General features: G+C 46.5%; 1 protein-coding gene across 1 annotated transcript in view; it reads right to left on the reverse strand.

Annotated features, from left to right (window-relative positions):
* LOC146856663 (FIGNL1-interacting regulator of recombination and mitosis-like) overlaps positions 1–24841 on the reverse strand; it is a 1639010-nt gene that overhangs the window by 585768 nt on the left and 1028401 nt on the right. Inside the window, exons 9-10 of the mRNA XM_085654838.1 lie at positions 18334–18456; positions 2747–2842 (exon numbers count right to left, since the gene is read on the reverse strand). Of these exons, the coding sequence (XP_085510964.1) occupies positions 2747–2842; positions 18334–18456 (219 nt within the window). The remainder of the gene's footprint in view (positions 1–2746; positions 2843–18333; positions 18457–24841) is intronic.

Below are 24841 nucleotides of genomic sequence, written 5' to 3' on the forward strand. Positions count from 1 at the left end.
AGGGCCCTGTGAGCATGCCTGCCTGGGCCCAGCCTTTGCCCTGGACCTTTTCGGGGTTTAGCGCCTCCTGAGCGCTATATCGTTAATTCCAAGAGCGTGGTGTGCTCTGCAGCGCTGGGCTGTGAAGGATATGGAGGGAATCCCAGCATAGGGATTCCCTAGTGCTGCTCCAGGAGGAAGCGGGAGCCCACCCCGCATGTTGGTGCCACCCTTGGTACAGCGGGAGCCCACCCCGCATGTGTGTATTCAACAGCAGGAGCCCACCTCGCATTGGCCGGAGAAGAGGAGCCGCAGCCGCAAAGCGACACAGAAGCCAGGCAAGTGCCTCCTGGTTGTGGGCGGAGCCTCACGCCGCCAGGAAGGAAGTCGCCGGCAGTGCGGTTGCCGGTGCGCCAATCGGTGCACTCCGCCCAGCCGTAGTGGGCACTGGATCGCCTTGAGTGACTGCTACGAGGAAGGACCGGCAGAGGGGACGATGCCAACGGAGACCTCGCTCCACGTAACCCGCTGCCGCCGTGTTCTCCAACAAGACCCGCTTTAGGTCCGTGCCAGACCGCCCGAAGAAGAGTCCTAGTGAGTGGGGCTGTAGCGGGAGCATTTGTTGGTGCTCCCCGAGCATGATTGCTGCCTGTGCTTTCCTCAGCTGCACTGCGAGGTTGCGGACAGCTGCACCGGCTGGCTGATCCCTTGTTGGGCAAAGTTTGGGAGCCTCATTTGATAAAGGGGTTATTTTTGAGAGAGAGGAGCCCGAGGAAGGAGGGGCTCTCAATGCACTTTTTGGTGCTGGTCTTACCACCTGCACCACAAGGTCGCGGGCAGTTGCAACATGGGGCATTTTCATTTCGAGAGTAAGGAAGGGGTGAGATACACCCCTGGTCCCCCACACATTGCGCACAGTGTCTTCGCTGCGTTGGCAGCCCAGGGGCCAGTGGAAGGCCACTGTTAAAGCCCTGACATTTGGGACAATTTGAGCCCCAGAGAACGGCCAGTTGGTCTGGGGTCATCTTGGTGATATGTTAAGGCCTAGTCTGATTGTTGCTAAATGTGATTTATATACCATGATTACTGCATAATGTGTTTATGCTTGTGATGCCTATTGCATGCTATGATGTTTTTACATAAAGTGATGCAGACATAATGCGTTTATGTTGCTAGGGCTAATGCCAAGTTCATTATTTTACCAGTAGTTACTGGTTGTGTTTTACTTTTGCTACTTGTGCTTTGTGATGGTTCTGACAGTTGCCCGATTGGCCTTGTCTTGTATATAATCCCCTGTATATTACTACCTGGTGCCAGTGGGCACAGTGTATATGTGTGATTATGATGCTAATGTGTTTTGGATAATACAAAGGCTATTTTTATATAACCTTGTGTGGAGTTTCTTTTGTAGTGTGCCTAGTGTGTTGCTGCTGTGTGAGTGTGTTGCACGAACGCTTTACACATTGACTCCGGGATAAGCCTGACTGCTCGTGCTAAGCTACCAAGGGGGTGAGCAGGGGTTATCTTCAGCGTGCAACTCCCTTGCCCTGACTAGAGTAGTGGTTTCTGCCTGGCTTAGACGCAAGCCCTAGCCAACCAGAAACTCCCCTTTCTAACAGTAGGTTTCTGCTATAAACATACCATTTGCATACAAGCATTTAACCCCAACAAATGTGCTATCTTCCACCAGCATCATCTCCAGCCAGGGGCAAACCAAAATACAGATAATACCTTCAGATCCTGAGGTACGGGGCCTACAATCCTTCACCCCTAGCGCCCATTGCAACTATATTACGTAAGCACTCAGATGAGCTCTGTGATCCAAGATCCAGGGAAGGACCAACCTTGCTGTGCGAAAATATATAATGCCAACTTCATGGATAATACCTGCATCAAGTCACTGGAGCCCGGCCTCTCACATACGTTCAAACAGCTGAATACATTTGAAACAGTAGTGGGACACCAGGAGTCCCCTGTACCACTGCTGGCACAGAGGCTAGAGAAAATGGCAGCCCAACAAGAGAACCACTCTCTACTATAGATCCTTGCGTACAGGCTTCACCTGTCACTCTCTACTATAGATCCTTGCGTACAGGCTTCACCTGCCTCTCGCCACATGGTGCACACGTGAGAGGACAGAGCAGGTCCTTTCTACAGTGACAGTCCTGTCTCACAATCAATGAGAAAATAAAGGGAGAAACATTGATAACACATCAAACAAAGAACTTATGCCTTATGACCCACACTCAGGGTAGAGACAGGCTATGGGGTGAAAAAAACACTGATACTCACCGCCTTAGAGATTGGGGAAAACTAGTAAATGAAGACATGAATTTCAAAAATCCACACATGATACAACATAACAGCAAACACCGTGTGCACAACTATGACACACGTACCAATAGGACCCTCACCTTGAACACCCAGATCCGCTTCCCCCAAAGAGACTTATCTACTAAAACAAGAGCAAAGAAAGAAGCTCATTCTCTTTGGCTGCATGAACTAATTGGGAAGCCGTTAGGGATTGATGTTTTTTGTAGCTGTTTGTGTCAAGTCTCTGAATCATGTTTTTTTGAAAGTCTTATACTATTTGCTACTGATCCGGATATAAAGGGAGTTTGAGGTATAATCCTCACCTCCTGTAGAGAATCCTAAATGTTTAAATAAGGGCCTGCGAAGAGCGGTAACTCTCTAGGATGTTTCTACATATGGTAAGAAAACAACTACTTAACATCTTCTGCACAAGAAACAATGCTGCCCTACTTACCTGAATACTTATGTGAGATTCTAAGAATTGTGTATAATTTCCCAACAGAGAAACAAGCGAGGACACAGTTTGATGGAGGTAGGGTTGACAAAACACCTGAAAGAGAAAAAAAAGTGACAAGGTAAAAAATGAAACAATGCGATCATACAAACAGACCAAAAGGGTATTCATGCATTGGATAATGAAATTGAAGACAGCAATACCAATTGGGATTGTACATTTTATCTAGGTGAATGATAGGAATGTATGAAACTCAAATGATGAAAGAACAAACAAAAACCCCAACCATGTTTAGGTGTAACATCTTCAATGCTACAGTTGCCGACATAAGGAGTCACATTTCACCTGCCATGCAGATTAGGTTTAAGACAAACTTTATTGAAAGCTATCCTAGTGGTAGCTATGGAGAGCAACCTTCAGGCTAAATCTTGAAGGACTGTAAAGCAGCTTGGTTTACCAGATTATAACCTCTTGAACAACTAAATGAAAGGAGAACCACACAAGGTATAGATATATATAAAATATATGCATTTATTTCTAAACACTCTCTACTAACCTCTTTATGAGATTAGAAAGCAAGGCACACAATAATACAGTTCTAAAACGACAGTAAATAATGCAATATACAATGGGCCCCAGGGGGAGACCAAACCATATATTAAGAAAGTGGTATAAGAACCACAACTTGACTAGACACAGTGCCTAGAGCACGTAGAATCGCTGGGACCCCAAGGAACCACCCAAGGTAGTGACACAAGGGACCCACAGGGGACGCGTGCAGTGTGAGAACACAGCCGCGAGCTCCATACAATCCTATGGGAAAGTCACGGTTGGAATTTTAGAGTTTAAGGACACTTAGGAGAGGACTTGGAACAAACACTTTCAGACTTAGAAGGTTCTAAGGCCAGCACCGACGTGAGCACCGGAGTACTCGTGTTACCCAACCCCAGAAAGCCAGGTGCATAGGTGTCAAATGGTGTCGGGAATCTACGATGTCGTCAATGGAGAGATGCTACAAAGTGCTGCTGCCGTAGAAAGGAGAAGTGTCTGGTGTGATCCAAGCCTGGATAGAAGATGTGAACAACCTGAAAGCAGAGGAGACAGAGTCTGGGTCACTTGCCAGTGACCAGGGGCAAGATAGACGAATGCCCACCGATGTCGGGTTTCAGGTGCGATGAGGTGAAGCTTGACTCCACTGCCACGGAGACCAGGAGGCGTCAATGACGACCACAGTCTGCAAGCGAGCTGAACCACGAAGGATGTCGAGTTCTGGGGGGTCGGTGTCTGGATTGGAGACCAACAAGCCTTGGCAACAGCAACAAACGCGGTGAGAGTAAAAAGGCTTCGGTGTGGACCAGCAAGGTCCTGTGGACTCCCAAGTGATAGAGAGTGAGGGCACGTCTGGAGCAACCAGGTAAGCCTGTTGAAAGTCAAAATACCCTTGTCAGGGACCCACAAGTCGACGGACAAGGGATGGCGAAGGGACCTCGGGAGGAATCACTAAATACCAGCACACGGGTCACTCGAGGAGTGTAGGCCAGCAATCTTCGGCGGAAACACTGCTCGGGGTCGGGACTAACAGTAGCCCAAAGCACAGCCTCAGGGATCGCCAAGAAGCATATGCTGCTGCAAATGTGCACCGTGTCCACACAGCCCCTACCTCCAACTCAGATGCATCTGTTTGAACTATGAAATCTTTGGAGTAGTTAGGACTTTGCAGAATGGGAGCAGTGCACATGGCCTGCTTCAGGCCATCAAATGCCTTTTGACAGCAGACTGTCCACTGAACTTTCTTTGGCATTTTGTTAGAAGTTAAGTCATTCAAAGGGGTCACTGTGGATCCATAACCTTTGACAAATATTCTATAGTATCCAGGCAGGCCCAAGAAATCTCTGACTTGAGTCTGGGTGGTTGGAGCAACCCAGTCCATTATGGTCTGGATTTCGCTCTGCAGTGGTTGAACCTGGCCTCCACCCACAAGGTGGCCAAGGTACACAACCTGACTCTGCCCTATCTGGCACTTAGTGGCCTTGATAGTTAGGCTTGCTTTTTGCAGGGCCTCCAAAACATTTCTTAGGTGGACCAAGTGATCCTCCCAGGTGGAGCTAAAGACAGCAATATCATCTAGATATGCTGCACTATAGGCTTCCAGGCCTGTAAGGACTTTGTTAACCAACCTTTAAAAAGTGGCAGGTGCATTTTTCAAACCAAAGGGCATCACCACAAATTGGTAATGCCCACTAGGGATAGAAAATGCTCTCTTTGGCTTTGTATCATCAACTAGTCTGATCCGCCAGTAGCCAGCTGTCAGGTCTAATGTGCTAAGAAACTAGGCTGAGGCCAAAGTGTCTAAGCTCATCTGCCCTAGGAATTGGATGGGCATCAGTCCCAGTGACAGCATTGAGACCCCCCTGTAGTCTATACAAAACCTAATCTCTCTCTTGCCATTTTTGGTGTGAGTTTTAGGCACTAAGACCACGGGACTAGCCAAAGGGCTATCTGAGGGTTCAATAACTCCCAATTCCAACATCTTCTGGACTTCAGCCCTGATACAGTCCCTGACATGGTCAGGTTGCCTGTGAATCTTGTTTTTAACAGACAGACTGTCCCCAGTGTCCACTTCACGAGTGCACCAGGTAGTCTGACTAGGAGTCGGTGAAAACATATTTCTAAACTGGCAGAGAACTTTTCTGCAGTCAGTTTGTTGCTGGACAGTGAGGCTGCCTGCCAAGGCTACACCATCTATTGATCAATCACCAGGGTTCTGGGAGAGCAGGTCAGGGAGTGGGTCACTCTCTTCCTCCTGTCCTTCATCAATAGCCATGAGCAAGCCCATGTCAGCACTCTCATCATATGGGTTGAGCCTATTGACATGGAGCACCCTGTGGGGGCTCCTGGGGTTCCAAGGTCCACCAAGTAGGTAACCTCTGCCTCTTGCTCAATTATGGTATGGGGGCCACTCCACTTACCTTGGAGGGCTGCTGAGGCCACAGGCTCCAACACCCATACTTTCTGCCCTGACTGGTTAACAGTCAGCACAGCCTTTTGGTCATGCCAGGCCTTTTGTATATCCTGGCTATCCTCAAGGTTTTTACTTGCCTTCTTCATGTATTCAGCCATCCTGGAGCAGAGACCAAGTACATAGTCCACAATATCCTGTTTAGGGGGTCTGAGAGGTAACTCCCATCCCTCCTTCACTAGACACAATGGACCCCTCACTAGATGTCCAAACAGAAGCTCAAATGGGCTGTAACCAACCCCCTTCTGTGGAACCCCTCTGTAGGCAAAGAGAAGGCAGGGCAAAAGTATTTTCCATCTGCGCCTAAGCTTTTGGGAGACCTTTGATCATGCCCTTGAGGGTTTTGCTGAACTTTTCAACAAACCCATTGCATTGTGGGTGATCGGGGTGGTGAATTTATAATTCACACCACACTCCTTCCACATAGCAGTCAAGTAACTAGACATGAAGTTTGCATCTGTCTGATACTATCTCCTTAGGGAAACCCACTCTGGAAAATAATCCAAGTAGGGCCCTTGCCACCACAGTTGCCGTGGTGGTCCTAAGGGGACTAGCCTCTTGATACCTAGTGGCATGGTCCACCACCACCAGTATAAATATGTGCCCAGATGCTGTTTGAGGCTCCATGGGACCAACTATGCCAATCCCAACCTTCTCAAAGGGATCCCCCACCACAGGTATTGGTATCAGGGGGGCCTTTGTTGTACCACCTGCCTTACCACTGGCTTGACAGGTAACACAGGAGCGACAAAACTCCTTGGTGTCCTCAGATATGTGAGGTCAATGAAAGTGAGGGACAATTCTGTCCCAAGCCTTGTTTTGGCCAAGGTGTCCTGCTAAGGGAATATCATGGACTAGTGTTAATAGGAAGCCCCTGAACTTCAGAGGTATAACCAACCTCTTGGTGGCACCAGGCTTGGGGTCTCTACACTCGGAGTACAGGAGTCCATCATCCCAATAGATCTTATGGGTTCCACTAGCATTCCCAGGAGCCTCATCAGCAGTTTGCTTTCCGAGGGGTTCAAAAGAAGGGCAGCTCAGCTGCTCCTGGCTCAGATCTGCCCTGGAAGGGCCCCCTGTCCCCAAGAACTCAATCTGGTCAGGTTCAAGCTACTCTGGGACAGTTCCTTCTTCAGGACTAAGGTCATTTCCCTCAAGAGACTGATCTGCTTTCTGAGTCAGGGTGGAAGACACTGCCTTACCCCTACTGTTCCTTTTCTTTGGAGGCACCTGGTCCATTCTTCCAGGATCCAGGGCCTGTCCAGTGTAAGACATTTTTGCCTGTGACCTGGTCATAGCAAACACATATGCAGGGATTCCCAACATTTCTGCATGAGTCCTAAGCTCCACTTCAGACCAAGCTGAAGTTTCTAAATCATTGCCAAGCAAGCATTCAACAGGGAGGCCTGCACTTACCACAACCTTCTTAGTGACAGTTACCCCTCCCCAGGTGAAATTAACAACTGCCAAGGAATGGTCTGTCCTGACATTGCTAGCATTGGTCACTTGGTACATTTCCCCAAGTATGATTTGCTCAGGAGCCACAAGATCTTTTGTCACCATTGTGACACTTGCTCCTGTGTCCCTGAATGCCAAGTCCTCTTTTCCATTTATCAAAGGCTGCTGTCTGTATTTGCCCAGATTACTGGGACTGACAAACAAGGAGGCCATATCCATGCCTCCATCACAGATCAGTACAGCCTGAGTAGGAACTCTGACTAGGCCAGAGTCCATCTCAGATCCCAGGCTTAACCCTACTACACCCTTATTCTGAGTACCACCCTTGGAGCTGAACTAGGGGGAACAGTTGCCTTAGGGGCAAACGTGGCTGGATTTGAGTCCTTGGACTTGGTACAATCACTTGTCCAATGGTTTTTCTGTTTACTGATTTTGCACCATGGTTTCTTTTGGCCTTTTCTTTTGTTAGATTGGGACTCCCCACCAGATACAGATTTTTGGGGCCCTTGAGAAGACTTCTGATCTTTACCCTTTTCACCACCCTTTTCAGAGTTCTTAGAATCCTGCTTCTTGGAGTCACCACCTTGGTTCTGAACCTTCTGCCTCACCCTGCTTCTGACCCATTTTTCTGCCTTCTGGCCCAATTCTTAGGGAGAGGTCAGATCAGAGTCCACCAGCTACTGACGCAACAGCTGATTTTGACAATTAAGGATTTGCTCCCTAATAATACAATCCTTTAAAATCACACACTTTACTGCCAAGTAACCAGCCTTCCAGAGCCTTAGTAGCACAATCTACAAATTCAACCCAGTCTTGAGTCTGTGCCTTTTGGGTATCTCTGAGCTTTATCCTGTATTGCTCAGTGGTTAGGCCAAACCCATCAATCAGTGCACTCTTCAAGACTTTGTAATTGTCAGCATTCTCTTCTCTAACAGTGTGGAGCTTGTCTCTACCTTTGTCTGCAAAGAAGAGCCACAAGATTGCTGCCCACTGCTCCTGAGGGACCGTCTGTACTTTACAGGCCCTCTCAAGTGCAGTTGTCCATTTGTGGATGTCATCCCCACTCTGGTACGGAGGGACAATATTGTTCAGGTTCCTATGGTCATGAGAATGATCTCTACCTCTAGGGACACTGTTGCTGCCACCATGGGGCTCTAGCCCCAACTTTTGTGAAGCTCTCTGGAGCTCCAGGTATCCCTTTCTAAGGCCAGCTGCTCTTTCTTGATTCTGAGCTTTGTTCTCTCAAAGTCAAGCAGTCTGCACTTCCTTTCATAAGAGGACTCCCTTTTATGAGAGGTAGTGGTCCTATTAGAAACAGAGGTCCCTACAGATGTTCCAGAATGATTAGATTCCTGAGAAGGAGATCTAGACCTTATTGGTACACTGTTAACCATTCCAGGTGGGGTAAAGAGAGGGCCATTAATGCCTTCTTCACCTTCAAGAAAGATTGGATTGTCCAGGTTAGAATCCTCTTGATCCTCCTGGTCAGCTTCAGATTCTAGGTTCTGGATGTTTTCACTTCCAGTCTTCTCATCTTCTGCTGCCCCACCCAACTTGCCTGCCTCATCAGACCCTGGGGTCTTTCTGAGGTCATCTATGAGCAAAGCCTCTATGAGGCGTTGAGTCCTAGGGTTCTTCCCTGTCTTCAATTTTCTAGATACACACATATTTCTCAATTCCTGAAATGAGAGATGGTCATACTTAGTCAGCAAGGAGCCACTGGCTTCTGCTCTTGAAGACATACTAGTGTAGTGAGGTGTTGCACCTACCTAACCTAGTGGTAACTACTAAACTCTCTTGAGTTGTAGAAAGGGTGTGCAAATCCCTTGACACACAACTCTAAGTTCAGTAGAACTTACTATATTCTAAACTTGATTTATATGTACCTATGTACCTATAGTGGCTTTCAGTTAGTCACTCAATGAGATTATCTGGTAAAGCAACAGTAAGCTTGAATCTAACCGCTGCACACCAACGTGAGAAGTTGGCCTGGTATATGCTGTCTACTAGTTATAGTGGGCACCTTGCACCAGTCTAAACAACTGTTATTGATGATTAGGTTTAAGACAACCTTCATTGAAAGCTATCCTAGTGGTAGCTATGGAGAGAAGCCTTCAGGCTAAGTCTTGAAGGAGTGTAAAGCAGCTTGGTTTACCAGATTATAACCTCTTGAATAACTAAATGAAAGGAGAACCACACAAGGGATATATAAAATATATGTATTTATTTCTAAACACTCTCTACTAACCTCTTTATGAGATTAGAGAGCAAGACACACAATAATACAGTTCTAAAACGAAAGTAAATAGCACAAAATACAATGAGGCCCAGGGGAAGACCAAACCATATATTAAGAACGTGGTAGAAGAACCACGACTTGACTAGACACAGTGCCTAGAGCACGTAGAAGCGCTGGGACCCCAAGGAACCACCCAAGGTAGTGACACAGGGGACGCGTGCTGTGTGAGAACACAGCCGCAAGCTCCGTACAATCCTATGGGAAAGTCGCGGTTGGAATTTTAGAGTTTAAGGACACTTAGGAGAGGACTTGGAACAAACCCTTTCAGACTTAGAATGTTCTAAGGCCAGCACCCACGTGAGCACCGGAGTACTCGTGTTACCCAACCCCGGGAAGCCGGGGACATAGGTGTCAAATGGTGGCGGAAATCTTCAATGTCGTCAATGGAGAGTTGCTACAAAGTGCTGCAGCCATGGACAGGAGAAGTGTCCGGTGTGATCCAAGCCTGGATCGAAGATGTGAAGAACCTGAAGCAGAGGGGACAGAGTCTGGGTCACTTGCCAGTGACCAGGGGCACGATAGACGAATGCCCACCAATGTCGGGTGTTTCAGGTGCGAGGAGGTGAAGCTTGACTCCACTGCCACGGAAACCAGGAGGCGCTGACAATGACCACAGTCTGCAGGCGAGCTGTCCCACGAAGGATGTCGAGTGCTGGGGGGTCGGTGTCCGGATTGGAGACCAACAAGCCTTGGCAATGGCAACCCATGCGGTGAGAGTAAAACGGCTTCGGTGTGGACCAGCAAGATTCTGTAGACTCCCAAAGCGATGGAGAGTCAGGGCACGTCTGGAGCAACCAGGTAAGCCAGTTGAAAGTCAAAGTACCCTTCTCAGGGACCCACAAGTCGACGGACAAGGGATCGTGAAAGGACCTCGGGAGGAATCACTAAATAGCAGCCCACGGGTCACTCGAGGAGTGTAGGCCAGTAATCTTCGGTGGAATCACTGCACGGGGTCGGGACTAGAAGTAGCCCAAGGATCACCAAGAAGCATATGCTGCTGCAAATATGCACGGTGTCCAGGGTTTCAGGTTGCACGGTACCCACGAGAGCTTTGGATCTCAGGGTTGATGAGACCACAGATCTGCCTCGGAGAAGCTTGGAAGCCCACCTCCTCTGTTGCAAAGTCTTCGGAGTCCTTCAGGAGCTTCGTAGTTGCAAACCGGACAGATGCGTCTTTGGTGCCTGCCTTGCAGGGGAGTAACTCCTTTACTCCAAGGGAGATTCTTCAGTCATCGAACATCATGTAGATAGTAGAAGTTCTGGGATTCTGTAGCAGAGTTTCGTCCGGGTAAATCTAAAGTCCTGTATTCAGGGGTTCCTACTTTATACCCAAGGAAGGGGTGGGACAAACTCTGGAGACCCACCTATGGGAGGGTCAGACAGAGGGGTGGCTACACCCATATCCTTTGTCCAGTTTCATGCCAGAGCAGGGGCTGGTAGCCCCTGCAACTGGTTTGAGCGGGACTATGCACTGGGACACCAAATGTGCCCCCAGTACAGACATCAAAGCACTTTTGGAGTGCACCCACCCAGCCCCAAAACAATAAAGCCTGTCTGGGAGGTGGTCACATCTCCCTGTGACAGGAAACCTATTGTCCAGGCCTCCTCTGCCATAGTTTCATCCAGCAGCAGGAGGGCAGACTCGTGTCTGTGGCTGGCAGCATCCACTTTGTGATGCCAGGGTCTGTGAAGCTGGTACCGGGTGTACCGGTGAAGTCATGGTTCTCCCTCTAGTAGAGTGGGTTCATACCTCCCACACCAGTTACTGGTGTGGAGGTATGATTCCAAGGTGTTTGACACCAAACACAACATGTTTCCTTGCAGCCATTCCAAAGTTAGCATTTACCGCAAAGTTATAATGCACTTAAAGTATATGGTTTGTCTGCATCACAAACAACCCCGGAATAAAGGATCCAAGGGCTGCAGAGAGGCTCTGCTCATGCATGGGCACCCTCTCACATAAAACCCAGTACCGTGCCGTCAGGATTGATAAGGCCTGCCATAGGGGTGACTGATAGGTTTATATGCGCAGGCTGCTGTAGCAGAACTTTTGTGTAATTTTAAATGGTCTCCCAGGGGTGGCATAATACATGCTGCAGCCCCCGAGAGGCCCCTGGGGTACCTATGCCCTAGGTACATAGTATACCATATATTAGGGACTTATAAGGGTACCCCAGAATCCAATCTGTGGTGTACCTAAAGTACATACAATCAATTTAGAGAGGAAGCAGCTAGGCTGGGGCCCTCGATAGCAGGGTCCCAGCCAGACTAAAGTTGAAAAACAGTGAAACATCAGCAAAAAGTGATGGTAACCATAAGAAGCAGATCCTACTCTCCTACATAGCTATTCTAATCTACAAATATTTGCCTGTTACCATTATCAAAACCTGGACTGATCCAGATGGTAGATATATTTTTGCGAAGCTCAAAATAGGAGATAAGGTCCTCTGAGTGGGCTCAGTTTATGCTCCTACGGGAGCCAAACACACTTTCTTTCTCAGTCTGAACCGTTTGCTGGTAGAAATTGGTGCATCCAGTTATAGCATTGGCGGTGATTGGAACCTTGCACGGGATGCTATAATTGACAGAAAGGGTCCCCTGGATAGGTGTAATGAGGGAGACAGAGCCTTGTTGGGAGACATAACATCAGATCACTGACTAGTGGACCATTGGCGTCTTTGTCACCCTTCTGACCAGGAGTACACCTTTCTCTCCTCAACCCATGGTACACAATCCAGGATAGACTATTTTCTTATTTCGCATTCAGTGATTGCAATTACCACTGAATCCCGTATCTTAGAAGCTGCAATATCAGACCATGCCCCTATCCTTGTTACTCTAGAAATAGGATTAACTTACCCAGGCCGTAAACACTGGTGTATGAATATACAAAGGTACCGCCCTCCCAAAGGTAAAATTTCACTCTGTTCACATATTTATGATTATTTAGCTATAAATAAGACATCTGTTACTTCCAGTAGAATTGTTTGGCGGCTGCCAAAGCAACTATCCGTGGTCAATTGATGAGAGACGCTGCTGAAGCCAATAAATCTGCGTCCCTACATCGTACTGAATTGGAGACTCAAATGACTTCCTTCACACATTTATATACAGCTCACCCCACAATACCCAACAGTCGAAAAATAGAACTTGCTAAATTAGCACTTAATAACTTATATACCTCCAAAGCCAAGTACGCTCTTCAACGCCTAAAGTGCAGAACAAGGAGAAAAAGCAGGTCCTCTACTAGCAGCCCAATTGAAACAACGTGAGGCAGCTATGGCCATTCCTGCATTACATGCAGAAAAAGGTGAGATTCTTACGAGACCACAGGATATTGTGGACACTTTTGCATCCTTTTATAAATAACTCTATACCCCTGAAACTTCAATATCTGAAGATCAAATAATCTCATATCTGGCTGATATCAATCTCCCTTGCCTCACAGATGAAGGTAGAGCCCTGCTTGGTGGTGATATTAGCAAGGAAGAAATTGCTGCAGCCATCTCTAAAACGGCCTAATCACAAATCTCAGGGTGAAGACGGCTTCCCTGCGGAGTTTTATAAATGGACCGGGACTGAAACGGGTGATACTTTATTTTCTGCCTTCCAAGAGACGGTTCAAACACAATCACTTGGCCCTATTTCTACTAAAGCGTTGATTGCGGTTATTCCCAAACCCGGTAAAGACCCGCTTGCTTGTAGTAGTTATCGGCCCATTTCACTGATAAATAGTGACGCCAACATCTTTGCAAACATCTTAGTGACATGGTTACGTAAAGTTATTTCCTCTCTCATACATCACTCACAGGTCGGTTTTGTCCCAGGTCGTTCCTCCAGGAATCACCTCCGAACTCTAGCTCATAATTTATGGTCTGCAAATAAAATGACGAAAGATGCTGTAGCCCTCTCACTGGATGCAGAAAAAGCATTCGACCGTATAGACTGGTGACCAATTTATTTCCAAAGTTCGTCTCTTATATGACACTCCAACAGCCCAAGTCAATTGCGGTGGGTTTCTTTCCGATCCCTTTCCAATCCAACGAGGTACCCATCAGGGTTGTCCTCTTTCACCCCTTTTATTATTTACTAGTGATAGAGCCTCTTGCCTCACTCATTCGACATTCACCACATGTTCAAGGTATACCTATAGCAGGTGGTACTGCCAAACTATACTTGTATGCCGATGATATTCTCCTCACGTTAAAAGATATTCCTCACTCTTTACCAGCTTTACTTAAGATCATTGATGGTTTTTCGACCCACTCTGGTTACAAAGTGAACTGGGATAAAAGTGAGGCTCTTCCGATTTCTTTTGGTACCACGAAAGCATCAATTGATGGGTATACCTTTTGTTGGAAGTTAGCCCAATTAAAATATTTGGGAGTTTTGATTAATAAGGGTTTGTCAAATATGATCTCAGGCAATATCTCACCCCTTATAATGCGAATGGAAACTGATTTTCCAGAATGTTATCTCTTGGGCTTATCCATGTGGGGAAGGGTGCAAGCAGTTAGGATGGCTACCTTACCTTGCTTTAGTTATATACTTGGCATGCTCCAAATTCTTGGTCCTTTGTCTACACTTCGTAGAACAGATGCCCGAATTCGATCTTTCATCTGGGGTTCCACATGCCCTCGTCTAGCCGCTTCTAAATTATTGGCTCGCCGCTCTCATGGTGGTCTGGGATTACCATCCTTAGAACACTATTCTTTAGCTTTACACCTCTCAAAATTAGCCCATTTACTTCCGGGTATGACTGATTCTCCACAGTGGGTCACAACGGAACATGGCTTCCCATGAACGTATTATATATAAATTACAGGATCAAGAGGAAATCTTCCAGCAGGTATGGGTTCCTTTTCTCCGTGATCCCTGAATTCCTTCCACTTCCCCCATACCCCTTTAATCCTATGTCTTTGCTTTCCTCTTTTTTCTATATTCCTATTCTATCCAGACAAGGAGTCTACTCTTTTTTCCCCTCCTTATACCCTTTCTCGTTTACCTATATATTTATATACATATGCATATTCCTTAACTGTTGTTTAGTCATTTAGGAATTCTCGATCACATTCCCCTCCCTCTTTTAATCTTAAATTTGTGTTATTCATTTTCTCCTCCATGAATTACATTTATTCCCCCCTTTATAATTATTTTTCCCTTTAATATTGAAGCATTTCCTTTTTATTACTACCTTATATGAATTCATGTTATTCTATGATATTATGATATTCTGTATGTATCCATGGTTTCTATGCATATTAAATTTACTCTCAATAAACAATTATGAAACACTAATTGGTCTGGATTCAGTCTCTGAGTGTTTGCCATTAGTCTTGAGTGAGTGAATACAATAAATGCTTAACACACGCTCTGGATAAGCCTAAATGTTTACCCACACTAACACAAAAAGAGCTATTAGTACTTACTTAATGTAGCCTTTGCTGTACCTCTGGGGACTCGCTGGACTCTCTGCAAAAACGATACCTTAATTTGGTACAGTATATACACAGCCAGCTTCCTACCTACACAGACTGTGAGCTCAAAGTCATGGGGGGCCTAGCATTGCGGAACCTTAGCAGTAGTCTTCTCTCAGTACGATCGGATTGAGATTTGTCAATTTGTCTTAACCATGGCTGAATGGAGAACATGAAACACAGTTTTCTAATTTCTAGACTATGGTAACAGCACACATGTGTACTGGATAGGCAATGCATTGGAGGGCCATTATTGAACCACCTAAACCATTTTAAACAAAAAACAATGCCTTGTTTACAACAGGCAGTAGTTTATTCAGTTTCTGGCTTCTCTGTCAATTGCAGAAGGATGGTGGAAATGTTATCACGAGAAGCACTGGAATAGAAGAAGGTAAGAAACACACACTGTCATCATTAGATTTCAGCAGATGTCTGAGAGGTTCTAAAGCAATACTAGTCTAAAAGAACAAGTTACTTGCCATTGGTAACGCCTTATCCAGTAGAGACATGATCTAGCCGCAGATTCCTTACCTTTGAACTTCCAGGCATCAGGCAGGATCCAGAAGATTTTTGATAGCAGTACCCCTGCGAGCCGATAGGTGGTATTGGGCGACTTTGCGTGAAGTCGTCTGATTTGTGGCGACATCCGCGTCGTCTGTATAGGCGCCACCCCGGCGCACTGACGTCAGTACTTTTTACGACTCTCCATGCCAGAGGCGCGGAGCCATTAAGTGACTGACCGTGGTCTGTCAAAAAACAACTGGGGTCCTTAAAAGGAAATAGGTAGCCAAAGGAAAGCAGAAAAGGCCAAAAGGTAGTTTTTCAGAGTGCACAAAGCAGAGCCCTGCTGGGCCAAGGAGAGAATGAAAAGAAGAACATCTGATAGAGAGGCAGACAACGGATCAACAGATCGTTCTCTATAGTATTTACAAAATGTTTGCCATCAGCAGGTATATACCGACTTCATGTAAGGATGTCTGGCTGCCAGAAAAACCTCACAGACTTCAGCAGGACGTCCATGATCTAGGGGGATCAGACTAGGAAGGTTTTGCAGTGGAGGAGGGGGCTGTGGCTTGACCTAACTTCTAGCCACCCAACCCGCGAGGTCGGGGTAAACCGCATCCACGGCCCGCAGAGGTTGCTGGACTTGCAGGGTCCTCTTGTTGAAGTAGGGTTGGCGCAGTTGGAAGCATCAAAACCACAAAAGGAGCGAAAAGCAGACAGGCTGGGATGAGGTGGAGAGGCCCAGGGACTTGGCCGTAGCCCGCAAATCCTTGAAGCGCTCAAGCACTGCGTCTGCTGTGTCGCCGAAGAGACAGGAGCCATTACAAGGCATGTCCATGATGTGCACTTGGACATCCCTCGAAAAGCCAGACGTCCTCAGCCAGGCGTAGCGCCCAACGACCCCGCTGAGGAAATAACGCTGCCTAGCGAGTCTGTTGAGTCTAAGCCACATCGTATGGCAAACTTCGCTGCATCTCTCCCATCCATAATAGCTTCGGAGGGAAGAGCCCGGTCCTCCTCCGAGACTCTGGGCAGCACTTGAGCAACCGTATCCCACAGCAAATGGGAGTAACGGCCCAAGAGGCAGGCACGTTTAACAACCGCAATGTTAGACTGGTGGAAAAAAATATCTTCTTCCCAAAGCTGTCCAGCCTCTTGTATTCTCTGTCCATAGGTACGGAAGGGAACTAGCCATGCAAAGTAGAGGCTTGGACCATCAAGCTCTGTAGGATGTGTGGAGAGAAAAGCTGGGTCCACTGGTGCAGGGCGGTGGGCAATGGTTCTATTCACAGCAGACCCTGTGCTGGGCTTGGACCAGGTATCCAGTTGAACATCTGTTATGGCCTCTTTAAAAGACAGCAAGGGTTCAGAGGAGGAGAAACCAGGCTACAGGACCTCCGTCAAGACGTTAGTCTTGACTGCCACAGTAGGAAGTTGCAGGTCCACGACCTCTGCAGCCCTACACACTACCATCGCAACTGAGGCTCCCTCCTCTGTAGCCAGGTTTGGGGGAGATAGCATACCAGTATCTGGAGAGGTGTCCAGGTCACTGGCATCACCCAGGTCCTCATACCAGTCCAAGTCTATCTTGATTGGGTTGCAGGATATCTGAGGGTTCCTGCTGCCCCTCCCAATCCTCATCCTCTATACCTAACCCTTCAGAATAGGGCAGGTTGAATGGCATGGACCCGTACGGCTCTGTTGACGCCGGTCTCAGCGTTGGTGGACGCCCAACTGGCTGCGTGTCGTCCAAGATTATGATAGGAGAGGCGCCAGTGATGCTGAGGGCATTGGACGTGGCATCGGGGGAGGTTGCGGAGGTAAAACTGCCGCTGGTCCGGATCCAGGGACGGATCCAAGAAGAGTCTGTGGTCGAAGCCGGAGGCGCGGAACCCACGGGCTCTCCTTCAGCGGAGCCTGCGGGGCACTAAGGTGTGCCGGCAGGGTGGAACTGCCCATAAAATAATTTTTATTGTAATGCGAAGACGACCCAGGCACCCGCTCCGTAGAGCAAGGCCTCGAAAGCGGAGGCTCCTCCATCTCGTTGTGTGATGGATGGGGCAAAGTCTAAACACGCTTTGACTTCTTGTGCTTTTTATGGTGCTTCTTACCTTCTTACTTGACGGCAAGGTCTTCGAGGAAGAAGTTGATTCCCCCCAACCGATGCTCGGACCTTCCTCTTGACCGGGACCAGGACCAGGACAGATGGACGAGGCGACCTCCGTGGCACAGGACACCGGGCCATGATCAGCTTTAGGGACAGCTCCCTCAAAGCCTTCAGCCAATGGCTCGGCAAATGGAGCACGACTCAGTTTCATGGTTGTGCTCCAGGCACAAGAGACACCAAATGGGGGTCCGTAACCAACATTGCATGGTGACAGGCGCTGCACGTCTTGAACCCCGAGGTCTTTTTACTAGACATCCCTATACATCATAAGGAGTCAACAAAAAGTCAAAAAAAGTCTATCAAAAAGTGTCAGGGGGTAACACTCTACGACGAATCTCCGCTGCCTGGCGCGGAAAGTACTTAAATGGCATCAGCGTGCCGGGGTGGCACCTATTTAGATGACACGGGTGTCAAAATGCCGAAAAACCCGATGCCTGCGAAGTCGCACGGAGTCGACCGACGCCACTCATCGACACGCAGACGTTCTCCTATCAAAAATCTTCCGGATCCAGCCTCACGTCTGGAAGTTCAAAGGTAAGGACTCTGCGTCTAGCTGTCTCTCTCAGATAATCTATTTGGCAGAGAGGAATTAAGCTTTTAGATCACTAAGCAACTAAAACGTCAAATGAATTGTAAATTATTAAAGCAAATCAGCTTAATCACCTTTTTTAGGTCAAGAACTGCCCATATGTGGCCTGTAACTTCGGATACCGCATATTGCTGATCAGGCTCCAAATATTTATCCTGGGGATTACACACAGCCAGGAATGCAGACAGGGAGGTATTCTAGAACAGTTCAAAGACAAGATGTCAAGATTAGAAGTAAATTCAGGCAAAATGTTTCAAAAACATCACTGTGCATTACTTGAGGGGCTCAAAATAAACCAAAAGGTTCTAACATTTATTATTTATCTGGAAATAAATACTATATTGAGATATGAGGAATTAACAGGTTTCCAAATTTAAACACTTAATTCCAAAACCACATAATACATTATCAATTTGGCCTGCTTAAACTGTTGCTTATTTGCCAATGGTGATTTTTATTTTTTTACTTCTGAGTCCAATTAAATTGTGCCTAAATCCCTCTATAGATGATCATGTTTCTCACCTTCTTTCTCAGTAATGTGCATCTTTCTGCATAGTTCTGACCATGATTCAACCACAGTCTTCAGGATCTGGAAGATGTTTACCAACTTTATATCAATTCAAGATCATTTGCACCAGAAGATTCTTTTATGGCGCCATCCATATTTCTACCCAATGTCATTGAAGAAAGTGATTGAGCACGTCTATCAAGGTGCCAATAGTCATCAGTGGTGGCAATTCTGCTTTTTCTTACTTATTTTCCATAGGCCATGTCTGACTTAAAAGTGACTTAAAAGTGGAACCAATACAAGAAAAGGACACACTCTGCACAAAGGGCTGAGTGAGGGCCATTAGGAATCTATTGCTCAATGTCTACCCATCAATAAAGGTCAAAATCATGATCCTCTAATGGATGCTTGCTGTTAGACTTGGCACTTTTTGCAGGTTCATCCCTGAACTTTTTGCCTTCCTCCTGTATTTTTCTGACCTGTTTTTGTTGATTTTATGACTCTGGGCACTTTACTACTGCTGATCAGTGCTAAAGTGCATGTGCTCTCTGGTTTAAATTGTTGTAATGGATTAGTGACTCCATGTTTGGCTATTTGATTTACTTCTCAGACCATAGTACAGTGCACCATGAGTGCCTAGGGCCTGTAAATCAAATGCTGCTGGTGGGCTGGCAGTACTGATTGTGCCACCCACAGAAGCAGCTTGTAAAATATGGCTCAGGCCTGCCATTGCAGAGCCTGTGTGCAGTCTGGGACTGCCAGGTCGACTTGGCAAGTACACCCACTTGCCAGTTCCTAAACCTTCCCTTTTCTACATATTAGTCACTCCTAAGGCAGGACCAAGGTACACCTATGGGCAGGGTGTATTGTATGTGAAAGGTAGGACATGCCCTGGTGTGTGTGGCATGTCCTGATAGTGAATAGTGAAAAACTAAATTGGCTGTAATTCACTATCTGTTCCCATAGGACAGAAAGGGCAGTTTGATTATAACATCTTATAAACATAACTAACCCTAGGAATAAGATGGGAACATCAAGTTTAGTATGCCTGAACTCAGAATGTTAAAATACATCTTTTAGTGTGGGTGATTTTTACATTCTGTGTTTGAAAATACAACTTTTAGAAAGTAGGTATTTTCTTGCCTAACCATCCAGTATGCCTCTGCTAGGTTTTTCTATTCCATGTCTGGTTTGTGAGTGACAGGGGGCTGGAGAGGGCTTTGGCTCCAGCAGTCTGATGGGCCAGGGCTGGGCTGAATAGGACCTGGGTTGAATAGAGGGTAGGGGGAGGATATTTCCTTTCACTTGCCTGAGCCTACATAGAATAGAGAGTAGGGGGAGGAGATTTATTTTCAGCTACCTGGGTCAGGTCTGCTTTCAACAATGCTGTCTCCACCCCCTACCAGGAAGCTGCACCAGGGAGGACAGAACTGGTTTTGGCTGGGTACAGACACTCTCTGCCTTCAGGGAACAAAGGATTTTGTAGTATAAATATTAGGGCCCAGACCCCAGAACTTTAGATCACTTCTGTGAATCAAGACAAACCTTTGCCAAGGAGAGAAACCAAGGAAGCTGAACGAAGAGACTGCCCCTGTGATAGTGACTGTTTGGGGTTGGCCTGCAGTGGTTACTTATTGCCAAGGAAAGGAAAAAAGGAACTTTGTGTGTACTTTAATCATCTTGAGGAAGATCGCCAAGGGTTTGAAGCTGAGCTTGCCTACTATTCTGAAGTCTCAGGGACACAAAGACTTCACCACCAGTTCCCCTTGAATTTCCTTGCTGGGAATTCTACCTGCAGAGAGGTGGCTGCTGTTGTTTAAGGACCTCTAGAGACTGCGTGTCACTGGGAGAGCTACGCAACGAGGAAGAAGCGTGTTGTTGCAGTAGCTGTTTGCCATTGCATCGCCGAAGGAAGCATGTCGCATAACCGGAGAAGCGTGCTGCCGCTGCAGAGGTTGCCGTCGCATCGCCGGAGAAGCGCATCGCAGGGCCTGTTGCAGCTCAAGAAACCACCAATTTCGCTGCACGGCCGTCGTGCGTGCATGCATCGTATGCAAGTTGTCGCATCGCACCGGATTGTCCGCAACGCATCGAGGCGCCATCTTGTTACATCGTAAATGGAACGCAGTAAGAAACAGATGCTTCGCCTTCTCTCCGGTAGGGAACAAACACATCGCCTCCTCTGTGCTGCAGTAAGGAACAGGTGCGCCGCCTCCCCCGAAACAAGAAAATGACGCTTCGCCTTCCCTGCAGCCCTTTTGTTTTTTTGCGTTACGCATCCAAGGTACTTTGAGAGTAAAGTGTCACATTTACCATCTACATTGAACTAAGCTATTTCTACCATCTGAAAGTCATATTTTTGAGTACTGTATTATGTATTTTTGCCATTTGATATTGTGGTAAGTCTAGATAAAGATTACTTATTTTTCTAAACTGCTGTGGTGTCCGTTTGTAGTGTTTTCACTGTTTTACTGTATGTGTACTCAAATGCTTTACACACTGCCTGTGAGATAAGCCTACCTGCTCGTGCCAAGCTACCAAGGGGGTGAGCAGGGTTTATTTTAGGAGTGTAGCCCCCTTACCCTGACTAGAAGCAAGGGCCCCTACTTGGTCAAAGGTACCTACCTCTGCCAACTAGAAACCCCAATTTCGAACACTCGCATACTGTAACTTACTCATCCAGAATCACTTCCAAAGCATCATAACAAAGAGTCAAAGCTCAGGCTGATTAGGCTAATCAAACTATAAAACTTTGCAGGTGTGCTAATCTAACTGCTACTCATTTGTTACCTCTAAGCCATAACAGTAATGTTTTGTGGAAACTTCAACTGAGGGCCATAAGACCACATGAAGATGCTAAGAACAGGAATGCCATAGTAGAAACTTTGCCTCTAATTAAATTAGCCCTTAATCCGTCACAGCTATTTAACTTTCCTGTGAGTAATATTCCTTACTACACAAATTTGGCCCACCAAGACATGGGCTGCCTGGGACTGACTCTACCTTGTCTGAAGAAACCAATAAAAAAACTGGCCATCCTTTGTAAAATCCTTTATTCTGTGCAAGTAGGAGTGGTGGTTTTTCACATTATTGCCCTATGAAGGTGCTTATTGCCATAGAGGAATGAGGAGTTGAAAAGAAGACTCAAAGATCTTCTGAGAGAAACAGAATTTCGAAACATCCTTTGCTAGAAAACAAGTAATCTGAAGATGTGTGGAGAACTGGGCTACCATGTTACGCAAACACCAGATTCACTCTCAGACGGGAAACGTTGGATGGTATACAGAACTACAACAATGAATTTCACCCTTTGTGTCATAAAGAAAGCACACTTGTCTTGGTTAATGGAATGGATCACATCAGGTGAAACAGTGACAAATTTCTAGGTGATCTGTGATTTGCTCAACACAATGCCTACCATTGAGAAAGATGTTAATCCCTTTTCTGTGAAGATGAACCACTAATATTGCCATTATGGTGACGAAAATCGCAAATGAAAAAATATTGTGGTCTTACAGTAAAATTGAGTATTTTCTCTAACAGTCTGGAATCAAAATATGGAAGTAAGCTTCTTGAAGATCCAGGGACACCAGCCAGTCATAATTCTGAAGCACCTGAAGAATGTGCTGAATGATTGAGATCTTTGAACTTTTTCAAAGATATTTGTTTTAGAACGAATGTCAAGAAGAGGGTGGTGATCTTGGTCTTCTATGAGACTAAAAAGTATCTTGAGTAGCAACCTCTATGCTTCTCCTCAAGAGGAAGTCTTCCTTTCAACCCCTTTTCAAGAAATGTGGAAGTCTCTTTCACCAGGATGCTTGTGTCACGCAGAAGAACCACCCCAAAGAAATTACCTGTAGGACACATTGGTCTGAGGTAGCCTCCCTCATTTTGTGCAACAATTCAGCTATCTGTCCACAACTCAATTGTGGCACTTCTGTACAAAGCTTTCAGAGTAGAAGGAATGGTGAAGGATTAAGAGGAGAACTAGTGCTTTTGCTTTGATACCCTGATAAGGGCATCATTTGAGGAATTTGTGGCAGTACAGGTGAAAATGTCACTACTGCTGGCGGAAAATCTTTACTGGAGAAGATCAACCTTAAGTGCAGGCTGCAACTCAAATTTGTTTCAATCTTTGCAAGTTCTTTGCCTTAAGAGAGCCTACTGGTCAAAAAGCAAGTTAACCCAACTTGCTGACAGAAAGTGCACAAGGAGGACTCTAAACTGTGGACTATTTAGTGTCCCATAAAGCCTCATTAAGGTTTGAGTCAAATGTTACATGACACAATCTTAATCTTAGATTCAAAGCACCATAAAAGGGAAAATGCTCATTCTTGCTGGGCATCTATCTTAAAACAGTTTGAGCAAGACGGACAAGTTACTTACCTTCGGTAACGCATTATCTGGAAGAGACAGTCTAGCCACAGATTCCTTAACTTTAAATCCTCCCCAGGTGCCAGAGTGGATCCGGAAACTTTTCTTCAGCAGAACCTCCGCACTGAGAGTCGTCGTCGTACGACTCCGAGCTGATGTCAACTCCGGATGTTACGTCAGTGGAGTCATATAAGTCCCTTCCGGCGCGTGCGATGCCAGTTTCTTCAATAAAAATTGGCTGTGCCACAACGTGGAGCCACCATAGAAACTATGGAAACAGTGTGCCAAAAAATGTATCCTTGAAACAATAACTACAAAACAGAACGAAATGGTATGGCAATACCAAGTCGAGAAATACAAGATAAGAGCAAAGGGTAGGTGTATCCAACAACTAAATGAAAGAGCAATCACTAGTGAATGAACCAGTGCTGAAAGAGGGTATAACCTTTATACTCACACAAGAGTCTATACGGCAAGATTAAATGGTTCGACAAATCCCTTTGTACTAGAGACACGAACCGTTGGTGAATAACCGGGATTGTAAAAGGTAGCACTTAGCTACTTGAGACACTGGCCACCAGTGTATAAACGAGAGTTTTAAAAAGGAATACCTCTTGCACTGCACATAGTTTGCAGAGTGGGGAGGAAGGAAGGGCTGTAGGAGGCTGGCTTAGTATATAGTGCACACATATTTAATTGAAGCACCCTGTAATGATCCAGATAACATTTATGGCGATTTTGGTGCTCTTAGACAACCTTAGAAAGCTCTCTAAGTGATAGCAGTGGACAGCAGCCTTCAGGCTTAATCCAGGAGTGTTAAGCAGCTTGTTTTACCTGTACTAATCATGCATTGTAGATTAAACGAAAAAGAACCACACAGTGCAGATATAAAAATAGCAATAATTATTATACACACTCACTAACACATTGGTATATCTCCTACCCTGACATATAAACACAATATTTCAAACGGAGAACAGGTAAGCAGCACAAGTACACAGTGGTCTCCTGGGGGAGACCAAACCATATACAAATAAAGTGGAAATTGAACTGCGACCAAAGTCAAGACCTGACCAAGAAGACTTAGAAGAATTGGGGATCCAAGGAACCACCTAAGGTAAGTACCCAGGAACCCCACGGAGGCCGTGTGCAGAGTGGAAACATAGCCACAGACTCAATGCAAGACGATGGGGAAGACGCAACGTAGTTTTGCAGAAGAAGAACCCTTCCAACAGGACCCTGAAGAAACACTGTGGAAGATAGAAGGTTGGAGAGTCACCCGACCCGTGGATACACAAGGAACCAGGATACCTACACCTAGAGAAGCCGGGTGCATAGGTGCAAAGTGACGTCGAAAATCGCTGTAGACCACAATGGTGACCCAAAGATGGATAGCAAGGCCCGAGCATAGGCCTCCAACTGGGCCCTAGTCGCCCCAGCGCCAGGAAACGGCGGGTAAATGGGGGTCGACTACGGAGGACCCGTGTCCGGTAGAAACCGGGAGCAGAGGGCCCCGCCATCACAAGAGGTCGGCGACCTCGGCGACTTCTTTTTCTTGTGCTTACCTGCGGCTGGAGAACGACGTCCGCTGGAATGGCTCTGCGACCTGTCCTGAACCGACCCCCCCAGCACGAGAAGGAGAACAGCGGCGCTGAACGGGACATCCGGGCAGTCAGCAACTTCATGCAACGTTCCCTCAA

Source organism: Triturus cristatus, chromosome 4_1 (genome assembly GCF_964204655.1).
Source record: "Triturus cristatus chromosome 4_1, aTriCri1.1, whole genome shotgun sequence".
NCBI classification, from domain to species: Eukaryota; Metazoa; Chordata; class Amphibia; order Caudata; family Salamandridae; genus Triturus; species Triturus cristatus.